This window comes from Ixodes scapularis, unplaced genomic scaffold, assembly GCF_016920785.2.
Source record: "Ixodes scapularis isolate PalLabHiFi unplaced genomic scaffold, ASM1692078v2 PGA_scaffold9__187_contigs__length_104089568, whole genome shotgun sequence".
Lineage (NCBI taxonomy): Eukaryota > Metazoa > Arthropoda > Arachnida > Ixodida > Ixodidae > Ixodes > Ixodes scapularis.
Window position 1 is genome coordinate 37,549,778 of NW_024609884.1, and position 22,319 is coordinate 37,572,096.

The following is a 22,319-nucleotide window of genomic DNA, read 5'->3' on the forward strand; positions in this document are numbered from 1 at the left end:
CCTATTACAGGTTCTCCTGAGGTTCCGAGTCAATAAAATAGCGATGACAGCAGATGTTCAGAAGGCATTTCTGCAAATATCAGTAAAAGAAAGAGACCGAGACGCGCTATGCTTCTTGTGGTTTGAAGAGAGGCCCACAACAACCGGTCAGTTACCACCGATACAGGAGTGGAGGATGACCCGCGTTCCGTTTGGGACGGCATCCAGTCTGTTCTTGCTGACAGCTATCCTACAGCATCATTTCCGAACAGTTCAAAACCACCCGGAGCCAGCTCAGGCTCCAGCGAAATCGCTCTATGTCGACGATTTATTGACTGGCGCCCAGAGTGAAGCAGCAGCAGTCAAGTTGTTTAACGAAACACAAGACATCTTGCAACAAGCTGGCACGAATCTTCAAAAATGGGCATCCAACAGCAAGACACTGCAAAGATTGTTCCAAAAGGGAGTCCCTTAACCAACTGATAGGGCGACGGTCACCAAGGTGCTTGGAATGTATTGGAATACAGAGGAGGACACTTCGAAGTTGTCGTTGACCTCGACGTTGAACTTCTTGAAAACAAAATTAAGTACAAAGCGATATGTCCTTCAAGCTGCCAATAGAATCTACGAATCATGGGACTGCTATCACCTTTCACCATCCGGGTCAAGATTATGTTCCAAAAACTGTGGGAATTAAAGATAGACTGGGACAATAGTCTTCCTGGCAACATACAACAAGAGTGGAACACGTGGTGGAACGAGATTCCACAGCTACAAGTCATATCGATATCTCGATTCTTGTTCGAGGAACTCCGAGACACTACGCTGTTTTACGAACTACATGTCTTCACTGACGCCAGTCCGAAGGCTTACGGCGCAGTTGTCCACCTAAAAACATCTGACTCTGAGAACACAGGAGAAATACATCTACTACTTGCAAAGGCGCGAGTAGCACCTCTTAAAAAGCTGACACTCCCTCGCCTAGAGCTGATGGGAGCTCTCATCGGTTATAGATTACTGCGCTATGTAGAAAAGACGTTGTCTCTTCAAGACCACGAAGTATACTTGTGGACAGACTCTACCATAACGTGGAAGTGGATACAAGGTCAAACTCACCGATGGGAGACATTTGTTGCTAATAGAGTGAGGAAAATCCAAAACAACATGCCTACAGCTCGCTGGAGATACTGCCCGGGTAAAGAAAACCCGGCAGATTGCCTAACAAGAGGACTCTCCGCGTCAAACCTAGAGTCAAACAACTTGTGGTGGACTGGTCCTTCTTGGCTCAAGAAACCGTCACCAGAATGGCCACAGGCGCAACCCGAACGAGACGACCTAGACGACATGGAAGACAACGACATCAAAACCAATGTACTGCAAGTAACAACTGCCGTAGACGATCCTGTACTTGACTTGCAGCGCTACAGCGAGCTCTCAAGGGTCCTACGCGTCACTGCTTGGATTTAACGTTTCAAAGAAAACACTGACGCATTGAAGGAATTGTCTAACTACCTTTCAACGGCAGAACTCAAAAGGGCGGAACAATACTTGATAAAGGTCACACAAAAAAATGAATTCTCGGGAGAACTTAAGAGCATACGAAATAGAAGGCCGCTGAACAAGTCATCGAAGCTAAAAGATTTGACACCTTTCATAGATGACATCGGATTTTTACACGTAGGCGGTCGTCTCCAACAACTAAACGCATCAGAAGACCTCAAACACCCCATCATACTCCCCAACGCACATCGCTTCACCGAGTTACTTATATGGAGCGCACATCAGCGGGTGCTTCACGGAGGAGTAGCAGACACTTCAACTGAATTGCGCGAACAGTATTGGATTGTACACGGAAGACAAGCCGTAAAAAAGTATCTGCGAAACTTCACCAGGTGTGCAAGGACACACTTGAGGGCCGCATCAGCTCTTATGGCACCACTGCCAAAAGAACGCATTGAGGCGACGCACCCATTCAACGTCGTGGGTACTGATTTTGCTGGTCCACTTTACACAAAGGAACAAAAGAACGCGAAGTCATATATCGCCATCTTCACATGCGCGGTCACACGAGCAGTTCACCTCGAGCTCACAACGAGCACATCTGCTCAATCCTTCTTGATGGCTCCACGTCGGTTCGTTTCCAGAAGAGGACTGCCAGACCTACTTTATTCAGACAACGCTTTGGCGTTTAAGACAATTGCAAGAGACATATCAGCTGTCTGGGAACTGCTCCGACATAAGGATGTACAAGACTATGTCGCCCACCATCACATCACCTGTAAATTTAGCGCCGAAAGAGCCGCATGGTGGGGAGGTTTCTGGGAGAGAATGATACGGACAGTGAAGACTTCCCTCAGGAAGGTTCTAGCACGAAGTTATCTTAATTTTGAAGAGTTATCGACGGTGTTACAGGGAGTAGAAGCCGCCGTGAACTCGCGTCCTTTAACATTTCTTTACTCAGATCAACGGGAACCAACAATTTTAACACCTGCACATTTCCTAGTAGGAAAACGCCTTCTGTCGTTGCCGACAATGAAGCAAATGAGCTCCAACCCGCATACATCGCGTGAACTAAGATGGCGATGGAGCTACCGAGAATTAATCTCACAGCAGTTTTGGAAGAGGTGGATGAAGGAGTATCTTTTGCAGCTTCGCTCTGCCCACCACACTCCGCCCAAGAACACAACGCCTATTGCTGTCAGGGACGTCGTAATTATTCACGATGCGAGACGACCAAGAGCAACGTGGAAGGTGGGACGAATAACAGAAGTGCACCCTGGACGAGACAATATCATTCGCTCGTGTGAAGTCCGACTGCCGGACAGACGAACGTTTAGGAGACCAGTCCAACTTCTTTACCCACTGGAGGTCTGCAACACGTCCGCGGTGGGAGCCTGTTAAACATAACAGCATCTCGCGACTGGAAGAAAAGACCTGCGAGGAAAAGGAGGATCTCGTGCCATCAGAGGCCAGGCATTGTGCGTGCATCAGAGGCACGCACAATTTTTTTTCTCTGGACTAATCGTGCAACCGCTATGACGAGCTGCTCAGATTAAATCGCTTGTAATATCAGAGGCTGTTGGAGGAAGTTTTTACGCCACACGCAAACAGCACAAAAAAAAAAAAGAACCATTGCATTAGAAATACTGGCTACGACGTGCCGTACAGGGAAGCAAACACGTGGCTTGGAACCGCATTGGAGCGGCTTGACTTATAGGCTTTAAATAATTACGGCATGAGCGTTCACTTTTTACTAAGAGACTCCTCCCCTGAGCCGTTCAAAATACTCTCAGAGGTATATATGACAATGCTGGAAAAGAGATCAACATGCTGGGAATATTTTTATTGCTAAGGTGGCCACCGAGATAATCCGTACCTTCAAAATGACCAGTATAAAAGCGGAAACGCAGAGCCAGTGATCGGGTTAGCGTGCTGTTGCATTGATGTTTGTATGTGTTTGTATGTGCCGTGTATATTTAGCTGATGCTAGTGGTATGTGCAATGTATCTGCATGTGTGTATAATAAAGGTTCCCGGAGGCCTTGAATCGCAATGGTGGCGTGAGCAGATAAAGGCAACTTTTTTGTCGAACATGAATTGGGCGGTATCTAGCGCCACCTAGCCTAGCTACTTGCAATTACTCTGCTTGACCCTGCCATCTGTTGGCAAGCGATTTAGACTTCTTTCACGCGTCGCAATGATTTCTGGTTACCGTGCAACAGCTGCTTCGCATTTGCTCTTTTGAGAGCGGCTTTTGGTTTCGTGAATGGTTTACCACTCCTCTGTGATGTGCGGTTGACGAAGGAATTGTGGCTTGAGGAATACCAACGGTAAGACGTAAAGAGCGCGAAGTAACTGGGCATCGGTTGTCTTCGTTTAACATCGCAGTGCTGACGGCGAGAAGACTAACTGCTTTTGAAACGCGTCTCTTTACCTGCGGGGGGAAGCCGACTTTGGAAATAAATACAGTTCCCGGAAAGCTCGTGTAACGCTTTTATTTTCTGATTTCTCGCCGCCTAAAATAGACATAGCGTCGCCTTATTGAGCTTGATTTGCTCGATTCGGGACCGTCATAATGAGATGCAGGCGATGGAGGAACTTTGCTACCCTGCCTTAAGGACGAAAGTTTCTCCCTTTCTATAAGAATACAGGTTACAAAAACGTTCCTCTCTTTAGGGAGGGCTATAGATACCACATTTTCTAAGAGTGTACACGTGTGTCAACTACCGTTCGCTCAGCGGCGCTACTGTGTAAAATATTTTAAATTTATTATATTTTTTCTTGGTGCATAATTACTTCAGCTGCAAATTGCGATGTTTTAAAAGTGTTTAAGATCCCCCCCCCCCCCCTATTATGTTCAAATAACTTTCATGGTTTACGTCACATGCATCACGTGATTTATGCAAAGGATTTATGGCGCCGGCCGAGCGTCCATGGGTCTCAATGGTCCCGCGTGGTCGCACGCAGCCACTTTCTACCGCAACGGACCACTTCCTGAGCAGCGGAATTACTCATGAACGCATGCACTTGCTCGTCGTGAGTTTCCGAACGAACTTTCTACGCAGTACCTTTGGTCAGGTTATCTACCCTCGATCAGAGGTATTTCTCCTGTCTATGATGCTGCTGGACAAAGTTCGTGTGACGTAGTTGTGTGACACGGTGGTGCTGGACTAACGTTATTACATTAGCTCAGTTACGGAACAGCTCGCACACGCTGCATGCACGAGCATTACCCCCCCCCCCCCCCCCCCCCCACACACACACAAACACACTCACTCACCACGACTCGCCTCCCGTCGTTCTACGCGCCGGACGGCTGCTTTGGTAACTGCAGCATATTCTCTGGGTTACATATGTTTCGAAGCGCAGCGTCTAGATGGCGTTCCACCGTACTCTATGAAACACACCGTCCGTAAGCGGAATCCTCGACGGCGCTTTGAATGAAGGGAGGCGGACTGAAGTGAGTGAAAGGGGGTACCCCCTTCCTTGGGGGTTCCACAATTGAGGTAATCTAGCAACGTTGGACTGGACCAGCTTGCGACACTGTCGTATTTCGCTTTAGTCTGTTCTTTCGTCTGCCGCCTTTTCTTTTCAGCTCTTTCACAATGATCTGCAGGAACGTGTTGATAATCCAGTTGATGCCGCTTATTCTTTTCTCGCGTGCCCAGCTGCTTTCCTACACAAGCTACTTATGCGTTCTCTGGTGCGCCAACAATGGGAAGACAGATAAAAAGCCGGTCGTTACATTTTTCCGGATTTCACGCGACCTAACGTATGTAACTCGAAGAAAACGCTCAGTGAAGCTAAGAAGAATATCAATAAAGACATTTTTCCTTCAAAATCAACTCGGGAGCTTCAATTACCGGTATAGATTACGTATTACAGGCTACTAAGAACCGTTAGTTCTTCACCAGTTTAAGGCTTTTTCAGGCGCGAAGTAGAAGAGGCCAGATAGTGGACACCATAGTATGAAGGCTTTTGTGGAACACTTGTTTATTATTTGTGAACTTGACCTGGATTCGTTTTTATGGTCCACTCACACCTTAACAATTTTTATGCGAAATTGAGATGTTCGTAATAATTAAACATGGCTGTATATGCGATCAGGATACTGATGAGGCAAAGACCTTACACTTGCGCATGAACGACATTTGCGTAGAACGTATTGCACGATGCATTCGATTCGACTGTCGGATTCCTAATGTTCGAGTTTTCCAACAATTCGATACATCGATTATCAATACTGCTGGCAAACAATTCTGGTTTATCCAGCAACTCTGTTCATAATGAAATAGTCCTAGCAGGCCTGTGTTCAGGCACGTAGCCAGGATTTTGATTGGGGGGGGGGGGGGGGGGGGGGAGGGGCGTACATAACAAAATGCTCTATGAGGACGAGGGGGGGCTAGAGAAGGCCCCATCAAAATGGAAGATTTGGGGGGGGGGGGGGCGGGCCCCGTGCCCCCCCCCCCCCCTTCTCCCTCCGGCTACGTGCCTGCCTGGGTTAGATCTATATTAACCGCCATTATTGGGGGCTCTCTCGTCCGCTCAGTGGCTCAGACAGTGCTGGTTCGGCTTAACTCTCTCCGCTATTCTCGCGGATTGACTTCCTAGTCGTCATGCGGCTCATGCCTCGCCACTGCGCAGCTTTTAGGTTGCACAAATAGCAGCAAACATGCTCAAGTTCAAGATTGCATAGAATTCCAGCAGCCTTTTGAGAGTGGTTCACAGAAGCACCCGATGTCAAACACCTCGCCCTTTATGCCCCGCTTTCAAAAGCGCCCGTTTCAGAAGTCTATGACGCGAATCCCCCATGTCAGGTGGCCGGGACCTCAACATGATGGTGGGACATTCTGCTTTTACTAAAAGTAAGTGTGCACAAGAGTTTGTGTAACGTAATCATCCCGTACCCGGCACTCAAGTAAAAAATAACTAGATAAAGCTTTTCGTTCTTCAGGCGTGCGCTAAGAAAATATGAGTTACTGGCAACAGATTTAGAGCGTGCGAAATCGACTCAAGCCCTACGGCAACAGAACCCTGACGGAACGCCTTGGTAACCTACCTTGAACTCCCCCGTTAGAAGGGCCCACTTCGTCGGAGGATCAAGAACGTGCTGAATTCAAAGAGATATTGTTTTCTAACTTACCGTTTCTTACTTTTTGGCGGTGTAGGCGAGCTTTCGCGATATCAAGACCGCCCGGATTTCACCTCGTCCGAGTTTGTTTACTCGGCCCCGGGTACGACGACGCACCGTGCGCTCGCGCGGTACACAGGACGGTGAAGTGACCGAACGCAATAAGCTTGAATAACTTGGGCGCTCAAGGAGAGTGAAATCAGCTGCTTGTAGTGGCCTGGCCTCATAAACAGAGCGCACAAGCTCCGCACAAGGTGGATAGATGGGTCGGAATCGAAACTGGTAACCATTTTTTTCTTTCCTTATTCTTTTTGCAAAGACGACCCCTTTTTCAGTTGCTTGCATAACACGACACCGCACGATTGAGTGACTACGAGTCGAGGAGCCGATGCGGCGTCGGTGGCCTACCCATCTTCAAAGGTAAACAGACGAGCAAAGTCGTTCGTATCGTAAACAGTGGGTTTCGTTAATCCTCCAGGGTCGTCCTCATTCATTTCGAAGAGTAATATGCACGCGAATCGGCGACAGAAATACACGTTGAGAATGGCGAAATACGGACAGGGAGGCGCTCCAGGTGCAGGTGTGAAAACGACGGAGCTACTGTCCCGGAGCTCCCAAAGGTGTCTCGAGCGATTCCTGCGAGGGCGCGCCACGATCGTGGCCAAACTCTGAAAAAGGCACATTGAGTAAGTTACTGATTTGTAATTACTATAAAAAAAAGTAGTGAATTACTTTTGAAGTTACTTTTTATAAATATTTTTAATGATAGCAATGAAGGACATAAGTTTTATACACAAACTGAATTTCGTTATTCTTATAGAGAGTCACCTCGTCTGATGGTTGTGCTTCTAGGTGCATTTTTGTCTTGGTCTTTCTTTTTTTTTAACGCTTGCTAAGTGCCGTACAAGGTGGTTCCTATTTTAGGCGTACACTGCGGATGCATGTCGTTTATATTTCGAGGTTATGCTATGTAAGAGCTTATTTTCTCAGACACTGTGCTTGATTGTTTATTGTTTTCTTTGCATAAAATTTGAAACCCGGAAGACTTGCATAACCGGAGTTCTGTGAGGCAAAGTCAATCCAATGGATCACCTGGCCCTCCCACGCGGTTACCACCTTGTTTCGTCCGGTTTTCTTCTGTTCTCGCGAGCACCTAAATCTTTCTCGAAAACTTCGTCCCCAGTTCGTCTCCTTTCTCGCGTATTCCCTATAGGAATACAGAAATTTCTCAACCCCCAAAAATAAGAAAAGAAATGAAAATATACGCGCACTTGTCTAGGATGCTTAGGGACACAAAGAAACTCCAGTCTCCGGTGCTAATCCCACGGCACACTTTCAGACGCACCTTCGCGTCACGTGCCCGGTTCCAACTGTCGTTCAGGCTCAGAAAAGGTAGCTTTCTCTCTGGATTGTCTTAATTGAAGGTCTACCTTTTCTTTGTGAATATCAGCTGATCCTTCGATGTCCCTTTTTTTTTTGTTTTGTTTTACATGTGCGGAACTGTTTCTTGATAATAAAAAAATCCACTAAATTTCAAAAGTAATTTGTCACTTGAGTAGAAATTACCAGGAGTGTGTAAACTCTTTAGCAAAAGTTAAAGCGGGCGAAAGTGGTCGGATAAGGAAATTTAAGTGAGACCGTGCAATGGAGTGTACCCTGACAGGTTGCGCCATTAGGTGCGCAACTTCCGCAACAGTGGCAAGCCCGTTCCGTCATTTGCGCCGTTAAAGATACTCTACAGTGCACGACAGCAGAAACACACAACCTAATTTTTCTTTCTTTTTATAATGTAGGATTAAAAATATATCCTGTTTCATCCTAACGTGTAAAACGTGTAAAGCGCGAGGTCCTTGCTTTCCGTACATGTGAGGCACGTGGTAACAATGATGTTTGAAGATAAAATATGCTGCATTTTGGATTTATTTCATCTATTTCATGAAGTCTAGCGATTAGTTAACTGATACTGTGTTTCGGTGACTGCTTTGCTTTTTTGTAGCGCTCAGTGAAAACCGTCAAAACTGAATTTGTGGCTGTGGAGTTTTGAGGAGAGAGCACCCGCCGCCAGCCAGAACGTTCTGGCGTGCGACCGGCAAAAGAAATGAGTAAGGTGGGTATATTTTTACCTTTAAAGGGGCGATGAAACTGTTTTAACTTCAAAATAATTTACGGTTTTAAATTTTTGCATTGATTATATTACCAAAACGAACGAAGAAACCGCTTTATTCTTTTGAAATATCGCGATCACGTTGCGTAATAGCAAAGAAAAGAACTGGAATATTTCGCAATTTGCGGCCGCGGGGTGGCGGCCATAGAAACACGCGTGATGCGCAATGGGTATAATAATAATAATGTAATAAGTTGGCAAGATGTGCCATTATGTGCTCATTCTAATGCTATACTTGATAAATATTGTCGTTTCAACATGAGTAAATGCATCACCAATCTCATATCATCGAAAAAGTTGTACAATATTCAATTTTAGTGGCGCCATCCGGATCCTCCCTATCCCCATTGCGCGTCACTGCGCACGTGACTCGTAACAATGTGTAAGAGTTGAGAGTGTTTTGCAGGCGCCCACAACGTCAATTGTTTGACATTTTTTCATTAACTGTCCCATGGAGCGGAGCCGGCGGGGTCTATAGCCGTTGTCTGTAGCAGCAAAAAACGGCAACTAAATTCCCGTTTACCTATTGACTGAACAAAAGGGCACCTAAAGTTTTATTGGCTGCGAGGCGTCATTTCAAATGCTTCTTCACGGAAGTCGAGAGGGCCGCTCGAGGTCAAAGCGGACGCGCCTCAGAAATAAAGCACAAGCAAAGCACAGAAACGTGGATGCATCGTCCCGGAAGCCGTGGAGCCGGCGGGTGCGCCGCGCCTGCGCAGTGGGGGCGCGTGATGTCACCGCCGCGGTGCCATGTGAAAAGGAAGACGTGGTGCACTGCTTGTTGAAATGCGCTGCGTGTAGCGATGCTTTCGCATTCCTACACGTAGTCTGTCTTAGTGTCGTCCTGTAATTTTTTAGTTCTAAAAAAACTAACGCGCGTAGTCTAAATTTGTTTTCAATTCTTTAATCCAGACGTGTCAGGGAACAACTATACCACACTTATTTGATCGAAGTCGAAACATTGTTTGCACGGCCCCTTTAATTTATTCAAGACACCAAAATAGCGCTCTGACTTGGATACGCCGTCTTTGTGGCGCTTGATATTTCTATTTAGTGAAGAGTTCCACAGCCTTATTCACAAATTTGCCGAGTTGCTATTTGTTGTTTGACCGATGCTGACTATCAGTTTGTTGAATAATTTGAAGTGTTTTACTTAGTCTCATTTAAAGCCGAGACACTGTGACAGTATAGTATGCGTATTTATCTAAGGCGTACGTAAAATAGTTAGTTTATGTAGCCAAACAAATAAACAACACTAACGTTAAAAAAAAATAAAGCAAAAGGTTATGCATTATCTTATTTTTCTTATAACGATGTCTTTAATTTTCTGGTCATGTTGCGATACGCCAACTTGGCTGCCAATAGATTTTAATTAGCTTCACTTCTGTTGAAACAAATCAACGTTTACATATTTTAAACTAGTAATATATAGCTCGTTTATACCGCGAAACAAAAGATTCTGTAAACATATATAAATAAATAAAAGTAAGGGCAGACATGATCTATTATTAACACCTCGGGACGGAAGTCAACCCAATACCTTATTGCGTGAGTGCCTTCTGCTTCAGAGTGCATTTAATTGATTATCCAGGATATGCCCGGAGCATTATGTTCACAATACCAAAGGAACGGCCCAGTTTTACCTCAGACAAAGCAGTCAGTACGTTTTCAATACATGCGGAGAAGTACGCAGTCAAAGGAGCCAGCGCCGCGTCTGGAAGCCAGCAACGAGGAAGGGAGCATGGGGAAGCAGACGACGCGCCGGCGACTGCCCATCGTTGCGCTTCTTTGCCGGTGGAGGAGCTGACTATCGCCTGACTCCGGCGACACATAGACATGTGTTCTGGGGCTATTCACTGCTTTTAGTTTTAAGTTATATAGTCACGATATTATCAATAAAATGAACTGATTTGTAAAGTAGCAACACAATCATAACAACAACACTGTGTCCAAGAACACATCTAAGCTTGGTTTTTGTATAAATAGAACATTGCAAACGTTCCAGGAGTATGAACTGTTTATTGTCATCTCTATTTACCATTGTATTGTCCCCAAGGACTTTGTGATATGATTCTGAGATGACAGAACGAAAAACAAGTTCCCTTAAAAAATAAGTAAAGTGAAGGCTAACTTCTTCGTCAACAGCAAATCGCGAAGTAGGGGCATTTTTACGTTTATTCAATATATCTCTTTGGTTGGTGAACTCCATCTTTGGAAGGAAGCGCAAATATTCCACTGCCCGTGGTAGCATGTTTCCGACGAAACCTTGTGGAACTACAAGAAAGCCTAACTAAAATTTTGTTGTATTCCTGTGTTCGGACATCCGGTACACTGTAGTCCAGTGAGCTAAGTGCGTAGCGTACCTATTCCCGGAGTCCCACAGAGAAAGCAACGCGACACGTTTAGTTGGAGGATATCTTTTCGCCTCTTTCTTTTGGAAAATCCACTATATATATATAGAGCTGTTAAACCGCGCGAATTTTCGAATATCAGTGCGTTGTCGGACCTGACGTCCTTTCAGCTCAAGAAAGACAGACAATACGTTCAAAGTAGATTCCTGTCTCCAATTGTCACGCGTGAGTCGGTCATAATTTGTGTAATATGGTACTTACGCACAGTTTTCACGTGGTGTATTCTGTGAATTGTATATCGACATGCTTACATACTGGTCGGGTCCTTTAATTTGTCCTTACGGTTTAAAATGAAGTTGAAATTAGTGATTTTTTAGTCGATAACGAAACACAAAGATGAATTAAGATGCTTTGATAGTTTGGAAGGTAGTAGTTGAATATAGATCAGTATCATACTTCACAAGGCACTCGTCAGATTTCATGTTGAGTTGGGCACTTCAGAATATGGCCAGCGATGCGCTCTGTCGCCATGTTATTGAAGTGCGCCTTTATCGCTTTTAATTCATTCCGATTGGGAACATCGTTTTTGACTGATTTTTTACGTCTCCATTCAAGTTCAAACAAGCAAATTACAGATGCCGCCTAGCACCGGGCTGTCGGCGGCAAAATTGCGCACTCGACCGGCAAAACCAGCTTGGTTGATTAAAGCGACCCAAGGGGTTACGCTTCGCGAATAAATTTGAATACGTAGGCAATCCTCAGAGTGTTTGAATAAACAAAGCCCGCGAACACACTAAAGTGACTACAGACATTGGTTTCGTGTGACCTCGTCCGAGGCAAGACTTAAAATGAGCCCGAAGTAGCGACAGTAAGCAAGTATACTAGCAGTCACACGCAAACGCCGAGCTGCTTGGGTTTGCATCGTGTTTCCAGCGCGCTGTTTCTTCGAGCGAGAGCGCGCGTAAACAGGTTTTTTCCTGCATGTATAGAGGAGTCCTCCCGTCCATACGTGCAAGCACAGCCAGGAAAGTTTGATGTCCCGGTGGCGAGCGGGACTCCGCCGAAACAAAAGGGAATGGGGCCGTAAAGCGACACCGGTGAGTTGCTACGATAGCCGCGGCAGCGTCGACGCGTATAGTCTGGCCCGGTGCACGTCGTCCGAGTGATAAGGGCCGGCCTGCCCCGGTGCTTTTCTGCTTTTATTTACTATTTCCCTTTACAACCTCCGACGATCTCCCTCTCTCTATATATTTCGATGTGTGTACGGGGATGGAAGAAGCCCAGCGGACGGTGCGTCTTATTGCGCAGAACTGATTGGAAGTCGCTCAGATGTGAGTCGCACTGTTTCCTCTCTGGCGCTTTGTTGCCGTGGCGCTCTCCGGCGGGGACGGATCTTTGTGCGTCGCTCTTTATTTTCGGTTGAGGGATGGCGTTCGACTTGGTGTTGGGCCGCGTTTCATGAGATCGGCGCTGTTTGCTCGCCGGCACCCACTTAAGCGCTCCTTCTTCCAACACCACGGCGCCCTTCCTTTGTGTGTTGTTGCCGCTGGCTCGGAGAAAGTCGCGCTGCGCAAAAGCCCTGGAAGGGAAAATGAGAGGCACTGGAACGCCCGCAGCGCGGCCGTGGGCTTCCCCCGGTGGTTGATTGGACTGCAACGACCTCCCTAGTAGAACTTAACGGCTCTCGTTGGATTGTTCTTCTCTTTTAATGGAGTTTGGTGCTTGCGATGTTCGGGCGGTTCTTTGGCACCACCTTACGCTCTGAGCTCAATATAGAGGCTTGGCTGTTGGGAACTATATCCGTTTTTTTTTTCATCTGAAATCTTGCAAAAAAACAAAACAAAAAACATTGGGTCCTCAGAAATTAAAAATAAATAAGTAAAAACATATGTCGGTTGAAAATGTGTGACTACAACAAAACTGAAAATTATAACTGTGGAAAACTTTTGTTCTTGAGGTTTTGGCTTCGAAAGGGTAGGTTTTGCGATTTTTGCAGCTTTCACGAGTGTTACAGTTTGGAATCTCGCAACATTTAAAATATTTTTTTCTTCACAACGATGATAACTTTTTCCACTGCTTCAAAACTTCGTCAGAGGGAGGGAAAAAAAGTCAAAATTACAAAAAATCAGCATAAATAAATTTAATTTTAATTTTTTATATATGAAAAGCATTTTGTGCTCTTAAATAAGCAATACATTTTCTTTGACATATTTTCATATTAAGCAGTTCGTTTGAAAATAATTCATATTTGTACGACCATTCTACGACACATAGCTCTGTCATTTCCTGTTCTTTTATTTGAATATTACTGAGTTTTGTAACCTGACCATATTGTTTACTGCTTTAGAATCCACGCACAGTTCGGTAAAACTTACAAATTGAAAGTATTTATAGTATAATATGGCAAGGGGCTCTTCCGCACGTTCAGTTTGCTTATTTAGTGAACTATATATATATATATATATAGAAACTGTCTTGAATAATGTTGAAGCGTTGTCATATTAGATTAACAAATATATATAGAAGGTTTGAAAAGCTTCCCGTCAGATAATCGAGCACTTCTGGAGAAAAAACATTTCAAAGTGACGGCCCTCAGAGCACGTCAATCTACAGGATAAGCTTGCGTGCATTTTTTTTCTTCATTTCTTTAAACAACACTATTTACAGGATAGCTAAGCTAGGTTCGTTGAAACCTCCCAATCTCTGTTTTTACTATTGGCACTTCTATGTTTGGCAAAACAAACTTACGTTCCAAACCTCGCAGAATGATATGGCGTGAAACTATCAGTTATGATAGTTTGGCGCCGCTTCGGCGCTTGTTTTCTCTTGTTTTCAATGTGCTCGTCTTCCTTAATTTTTTTTTAATATTTTCTTTTTCTTGTTAAGATATCAGTATTTTCAAGGATCTCATAAACTGCATTGACTCTTTTTCTTCGATGGAAAGTGGGAAGGAACGGGCAGTCCACGAGCCGAGCGGGATATTGACATGCCGCAACCCTTTTCAAATCTAGGAGTGTCGCATCCTCTTCTTAGATAGCTGTCGTGATTGTTTATATAGTACAGACAGAGTGCACATAAAGATTAGAGACGATTACTGTATCATGCACTATGCACGTGAAAGAAAGGAAGAAGCTATAGACTACCTGTGATTATCAAAGACGTTAACAAAGCTAAAGTAAACGGTCAGATAGAACGATAGGGACAAAACACAGACAGGGAGAAACAGAGACATGCACACCGCTGTCTGTGTTTCCCTATCGGTGTTCCCTGTCTGTGTTTTGTCCTTACTATTCTAGCTGATCGTTTACTTTTGCATTCTGTACCAACCAGCTCAACTTCAGCCTGTTATTCAAACCTAAAGCTCTGATACCCTCCGCCTGCGAAAGCGAGAAGCCCTTTCCTTTCGCTTTTCTTTGCTGGCTGGTTCTATGCTGTCCACGTATCTGGTATCTCATCTCACGTAGTTTAAAACTGTTTACTAATACCAAAAGAGGGAGAAACTAACCCGCAGAACACTTTCTGTGGCGATGCAGCCACGGAAAGTTTTTTTTTTTTTTTCTTCATAGGGTCGATGAGCTCCTTTTGGGGTGGTCATTCTTGGCTTTGGAGCGGTTGCGATGGCGGATATATTCAGCATAGGCAGAAACGTTTGCCTTGACTACACCAAGAGGCATAAAAAAAATAGAATACGATCGACGCCTTCGGAAAGTTTCCGATTTAGACATCGGACTACTGAAACAGTATACTGCGTGCCGAACGAGCTGCATCCGCCAACGAGCACGACAGTGTTTGTGTGAACTGCTTCGCAATGTTCAATCGTGATCTTCACGATTTTGTAGAGGAGTAAGACGACATCAGACGTTCCCCAAACTAAGTCATGTTGCACGCGAGGAAATAATTGCCCTAGACGTGAACGAGGCCATCACTGCAGGGAACGTGAGTGTGACATCTTTGAAACTTCCATTCATGTGAAAAAAAAAGAAGCTTGGGACAAAAACGTCAATCGAAAACAAGCACAAGCAACGATAGATTTTTCAAAAACGATTGACCGCAAGTTGATTGACCTTTACCAGACAACTCCTACTGCTGAACAGCCGAATCCTTGCCTACCCTCGTACACAATGATGCCAACTTGAGCACGTCAAGAGTTCGTCCATCCAAGAAAGGTGGCGAATTTCGACCCTGTTGCCTCCCGGACTAACAAAAAAGGAATCTTCGCACTTATTCCCGAAGTAACAATGCACCTTCCTGACAAGTAAAAAAAGAAAAGAAAAACGGTGTATTGACAGTTGTTGACTTCACTCCCTAGATATCAAGGATCTTGAGCTTCATATTGAATACGACATGTCGGACGATAAGAATTGCTCAAGTAAAAGCCCCCCCCCCCCAAAAAAAAAAAAAGAAATCTAGTGCGCGTGTATTCCGATAGAAAGAAAAGACTCATGGCAACACGCTTCTTAAGGACTTCTGTACGCGAGATGTTCAAGAAAATGAAGGCGGCTCATCCAGACATCAAGATTGGGCTGACAAAGTTCTACCCAGTTCGACACAAATAGGTAATGAAACGCCCAGTGCACGAGGAATATGTGTGCATGTAATACGCAAACTTCGCCATTGGCCTGGCAGCAATATCAAACGTTGGCGGCCGAGAATTCTGTCTCGAAGATATTAAGAGACTTTGCCTGTGCGCTAACGCATCTGAGTGCGTTTTGCTGACCTGCAAGGTGTACCCAAAAGGAGATGGTTTAACCCTGGCATCGTTGTCGATCAAGGAAGACGAAGAAATCGAAGTAGCTTTGTGGAAATCTGGCGAACCGATAAAGAAATAAATGGGAAGTAACGCATTTTGCACTGATCTCAGAAAGCAATGATCTCGATGTGCCTGCCCCATTTATTGATCCGTCATGCTAAGGGGCTTGCTATAAGCTAAAAAGATCGCATCTCAAGACTCGTACCATCGTATTGCATTTTGATTTTCCAGAAAACTGGAGCGTCGTTCTTCCGCGAGGCGTACAACGCTTTCATTGGAAGAACCAAATGGTGTCCATCTTCTCCTGCGTCACTACAACGCAGCGCGAAACCTACAGGTTCAGGGTCGTCAGCGACCACATCGTGCGTTCGTGCATGATGCAACACACGCACTGTTCGCCCTGCGCACAGTTGAAGAGCGTCTGGAAAAGAACAACTTGATATTTACAAAACTTGTCCACATCTCCGACGGGGAGTCCAGTCATTTCAAAAATAGGTTTCAACCGTTCGAGATGGCGAAGAGGGAAGAAGTGACCAAATTAATATTTTCAGCTATGGGGCACGGCAAACGTTCGTGAGATTGCGTGGGGTGAGTCCTGAAGCGCCAAGACTCCTTGCACAACCTCAGGTCGTCAGAAGTGGAATCCACTGGAAATGCTGATGATTTTTCTCGTATAGTGGCCCCGAAAGTTCCTAGAATTGTACACCTCAAAAGTGAAGAGCGTTCCTCGCCCAATACCGCGACACACACACACTCACACACAAAAAAAATTATATAAGTCCCGTGAAAAAAAAAAGAAAAATCAAATTCTCCCACTTGTGGATGAAGGCTCAAAATAAAGACAAGTCTTCTAGGGTTGTGATAAAAAAAATAAAAAAAAAATATAAGAAAATACTTATTAAGGGTAGCGTTAACCTCACGTAAAATAAATTTTTCTTTTATCACCATAAGCGTTGCTGTGAGCTTATAATGCTAGAGATGCTGTGTTATGTTAGGCATTTCCCTTGTTGGCCAACAATCCCGCGTTTGCCCACGCCAGTTGTGGGCACTGCGCGAGCGCAGAAACCAGATTCGCGCGAAGTGCAGCTTCTGCGCATGCGCCGTGGCGACAAGAGCGCCACCGCAGAGGCGTGACGTCAGAGCCGCATGTTGGTTTATGCACTTTCTTATTGGCTCAAATAAAAAGGAAGTCAAGGAGGTTTGAAGAAGTCTCGTTTTTATCCAGTTTGCGTGAAAATCGCATGAAAGAAACAAAATTTCGCACTCGGCATGCTGGGTTTGAAAAACATTTATCTTACCCCATGTACTTCATTTTCTGACGTGAAGGTTTGGGATACTTCATTTTTATGCTTGCCAAAGTAAAACAAAAAACAAAAAAACATAAACAAACTCTTATTAATTTCATTTCAAGAAAGGTTGTGCGTTTTGAGATTATATAAGTAAAATGGAGATGCGCGTGAGCTTTTTTAACTTATCATAACATAACATACCAGTAACGCCTTTTTACTAAATGGTACATGACCTGAAATGTCATAAATACCATGGTCACGTTCGAAGCGTATATATAATAGCTGCGTAAAAAATTAGGCAACGGCCGTATCTTTTCATCTTAGACTGGAGGGACAACTATGCTTTTTCAAACGCGCTGTGTAATGTAACGAAACCATATATATGAAAAAGATTTTATTGCATATATAAGAGCACACAGAAAGCTTTTTATATACAATATAATAAAAAAAACGAATATATATGTATGTTTTTAAATGACGCTGAATTTTGTACTTGTATTTTTTCTCAAGATTAGTGTTTTTTAATATAACCTAGAGTTAAATGATAATATGATTTTTAAATAGGCTTCGATACAAACTTTTATTTGATATGTTTCTTATGCCTTAAATAATTTTATATCTCTAATGTAGTGACGTATCAGTTTTGGCCCTGTGTCTGAAAAACTCTGTCATTTTCATGTTATGTCGCGCCAAGCTGGCGTTGCTATGCTACTGCATATATAGAACGTACGATTAAACCATTTTAGGCAGTTGCCGATTTGAATCTGCTGGGCCACGACACAACAATTGGCGACGAGGTGGACAAACCCGAGCGGCGCCCAGTTCCGCGGCATCCCAAGATGGCAGTGGGCGGTATAAGCATGTATCACCTCGGCGCAAACGCTTCCCGGGACGGGTACAGTGCTAATCACACTTGCCTATAACGCGCGAGCGTGCGGCTTTCTCCGGGGAGCGCTAGACTGGTGGCATTTGCGGAAACTAAGCTAGTCACGTGGCGCAACATGGAACGGCCCGCTCGAGGGGTGTCCTGCCCACTCTATCAGCTGGCGGCGAACGCGGAAGGCTGCTCGCACGATTTTCACAAACATCATAGCTCGAACAATAAACAAAGTAAAGAATGAAGGCGTATCAACGATGTCGTCATCAAAAAACAAAAATATATCATAAAGCACTTTATTTTTATCGCTTATCAAGCTGATAGAGTGGGCAGGACACCCCTTGAGCGGGCCGTTCTATGTTGCGCCACGTGACTTGCTTAGTTTCCGCGAATGCCACCAGTCCAGCGCTCTCCGGAGAAAGCCGCTCGCTCGCGCGTTATAGACAAGTGTGATGAGGGCTGTACACAGAGCGGCTCGAAAGGCATTGCAGGGCCAACAGTTTAGCTACACCGGAACCCATCCTTCTAAGTTGTTGCCATCCTTCCAAGTTGTTGCGGAGAAGAAACATACTTTCTAATCATCACCTTGGCGAAGCCAGCGAGACCAACAGCTGTAGACTACGCTGTGATAGTGAAAGCAGTCAAGGCTCGCATGCACCCAAGACCATCGGAACTCTATGCCAGGTTTCTGTTCTACAAACGCGACCAGCGAGCCGACGAAACAGTGGCAGACTATGTGACAGCGCTGCGGAAACTGGCAGAAGACTGTGGATTCAGAGACAAGCTACTATACTCCGCGACAACTTTTCTTGGCAATGCAGTGGAAGGTACAGGCCCGCGTCCCCTCTCCCATTTCTGAGTGTACGCAGGCTCTCCTCCTCCCCCATTTCCGGCGAGAGGAGGAGAGCCCGCGCACACTCAAAATGGGAGAGGGGACGCGGGCCTGTACCTTCCACTGCATTGCCAAGAAAAGTTGTCGCGGAGTATAGCACTCGACATCATGATGCGGGACCGGTTCGTGTGTGGTGTCGAGTCGTAGAGGGTGCAGCAACGCCTTCTGGCTGAGCACAGCTTGACGGTCGACTTGGCTTATGGCCTGGCCGTCACCGCTGAGGCAACGTCGCAGAAACAAAAAAATATATCAGGAAACAATGGCATCAGACCGACAAAGTGTACGCCGACGAAGAAATTCAAGCGACGACAGCAAGGTGTCATGAGCAGGCAGACAGCGGAGGATGCTACCGTTGCACGGGTAATCACAAACCGTTCTTGTGCAAATTCAAAGACTGTCTGTTACAAATGCCAGAAGACCGGGCATATAGCAAAGGCATGGCGAGGTAAGACTTCCGCAACAGAGCGACAAGAGAAGAGAAAACAGCGTGTACGAGCTTGATGAACTGTACTCGATCTGCGAAGTATATGAGATCGAAGAGAAGTTTCTGGTGCCAGTAAATATTGAAGTGCAAGAAGTAATCATGTACATTGACTCTGGGGCATCTTTCTCAATAATAAGAGAAGAAATGTTTTGGCACATCAACGAAGGACAAATGTCTATCGACAAAACGCCCACCAAGCTGTTAACGTGGTCGAAAGAAACGTTGCCTAGAGTTTGCAAGGCAGTGGTGAACGTCATGTTTAATGGAAGCTCGGCGGTTTTGCCAATCATAATTGTCGCGAAGCAAAGGAGAAGCTTGATGGGGCGAAACTGGTTCCGACCGTTAGGCATCGAGCTACATGGCATCAGACACGCCAGCATGTCCGAGGGAGAGATAACAGAGCTGTTTTCCGAAGTTTTCCGCAGCGACCTGCCCGGCTTCAAGGGAGCGCTAATTCACATCGAGCTCAAGGACGTGCAGTTGCAGTTTTGTTCTAGTTGCACATTTTTCACTCAAAATGTTTTTGACGACCCATAATTTTTCTTTGCATGATTTGAGATGATACCACCAATATGGAGATACCTTTCGACACAGGATATTATTAAAGCATGGCGACTAATGCGGCGAACACAACAGATCTTTGCAGAGTTTTTTCACATGGAATAACCGGTTCATCCCAATCAGTTCCAGTACATCAAACAATTAAGCACCAGGTTGCTGATACATTACAGTATACTATACGCTCAAAGCTCCCGGATATGCTCTTTCTTAAAGGGGTTATGACACGCCAAAGGTAAAATATGAGATAACAATACTGCTAGGACACATTGTATGTTCCTATAATCCTGCTAAAGTTGTTTTGAAAATGGCGCTATAGTTTCGTGGATAAATCGATACATATGAGGGTCCCTCGGAGGAGCGGATCCGGGCAGAACGGTAGGCTGGTGACGTAGCCAGCCTCCCGCGTGGAGTCCCCTTGCACGCACTCACAGACTTGACTCTCTTGGCCTCACGAGCTTCAGCTTCCCCGTTTACCTTCCTCGTTCCGAGCATGCGGTCCGTGACGATTACGTCTACGGCATCGCTCGCCTTGTCAAAGTGTTCGACATTGATCGGAGCAGCGATGAGAGTGATTGCTATCAAGACATGTTGGAAGCTGTTCATTTTGACTGCGACCCGCTGGCGACCAGCTCCAACGACGGCGAGTTATGGACGAACTCACCGTGGTCACCGTCGTCCGGGAATATCTCGCAGGCGCAGGCAGGGTGGAAGGTGAACGGGCCGGAGGCGAGAGCGAGTATAGCGTTCGGGTTCCCGAGTTGTGTGAGCTATTTTGATCGTAGCGCGTCGAGGAGAGCTTGGGCGATCATGAAGGCGCCTAGAATGAGAGAGCGTTATGATCACGTAGTTTATGGACACCATGGTGTTGGGCAGTGTTGCCTGGTCGCCAGATGAAAATTATAAAAATTCGTAAATTGATTATTGCAATTACCAGAGCTCTAAAAATCGCGAAACTTGGTGTATATACTAAATAGCCTATGAGCATTCCATTTCAAGAACAATCTATCCGTTTAATTTTTGTGATTACCTATTTACCTATTTATTAGAACCGATAGAACTGGGTACAAAAATCAAGCCGCCAAGACGTGGAATTTTACCTTGCTGCACTTTAAAACAAATTCTAGAGAAAAATAACTTTTCTAGCGAATTTTAAAAAGTGGTCATGTTTAATGGTGGTGGATAGGGAGGGGGGAGAGGCATATGTGGACGTGACCTCATTAGGAAAAAAGTGCATGTTGTGGCGCTACTGGCGATGCGCGTTTTCTATATTATCATCGCTATTTTTATTTAAGTTATTGAACTTGAGTCGTGTGCATATAATCGTTTTATATCAGTTGAGGATGTATACTATTTACGATCCCTCATCTTGTTTGTGTTACTTTGTTGGTCATGTTATTTTCCTCCCGAAGGGTGCACCGACTCGATCCTCACGGTTTGTTAGAAACAGATTATATCTGCAAATGGTAGACCTGGTGTTGTCTCTAGCATTACAGTCCGCTAGCTGCTCTAGTTTTTTACACTAGAACTTACCTGTGTCAATTTAAGAATGACTGACGTTCACAGATTCGGTAGAAAAACAGACAGAACTCGGTACAGCAGATGTAGGCACATACTGTTTGCTTTGAGTTGACCTTCATTGATATTAGACGAAGTGATTAAAATGTCATAGTATTCGTTTCGCCTTTCAGAAACATCAGGTAGGTCTCCCAATTAGACCTGATCATATATATTCTAATTACGACTTTCTTCTTGCAATCCTTCAGTCCTTTTACGGCAGGTTTTATGTTTGGAATTTGAATAAAACAATGAAGATCGTCGTTGTACAGTACTGAGTAGTCAAGTGCGATACCTAGACGCTAACCTTCCCTGTAAGGTAAAATGTTACAATTTTCACGCAGCAAAGTGAGTCAGCAGTCTTATCAATTTTCGCAGCAAGTATTTTGATGCTTATGAAATTAATCGGAAATTACCGCAATGCTGACAGAGGTCAGTACTAAAGATGGCATCTCTCCCGACTGAGCAACGACTTGACAAAAAATTGACGCACATTGAGCCACAAGTCACCATACACTCATAGAAAAAAGGGTATCGATAGTCCTCCCTAAGCGGAGGAACGGTCTTGTAACCCATGTTCCTTTAGAAAGTGAGAAACTTTCGTCCCTGAAGCAGGGGAGCAAGTAGTTCCTCTGTCGCCTGCATCTCAATATGGCGGCCCTGAATCGAGCAAATCGAGCTCAATAAGGCTTAACGAGGACGCTACCTCTCTTGTACGGGACGAGAGGAGCAGCCAATAAGAGCGTAACACGAGCTTTCCGCGAACTGTGTTTATTTCCGAAGCCAGA

General features: G+C 45.1%; 1 protein-coding gene across 1 annotated transcript; it reads left to right on the plus strand.

Annotated features, from left to right (window-relative positions):
- The first annotated feature begins 612 nt into the window (after nucleotides 1-612).
- On the plus strand, nucleotides 613-1,446 carry LOC120844915. The gene has a single exon (XM_040216930.1). It carries the CDS (start codon nucleotides 613-615, stop codon nucleotides 1,444-1,446), a length of 834 nt encoding a protein of 277 aa, XP_040072864.1.
- Nucleotides 1,447-22,319: the final 20,873 nt, after the last annotated feature.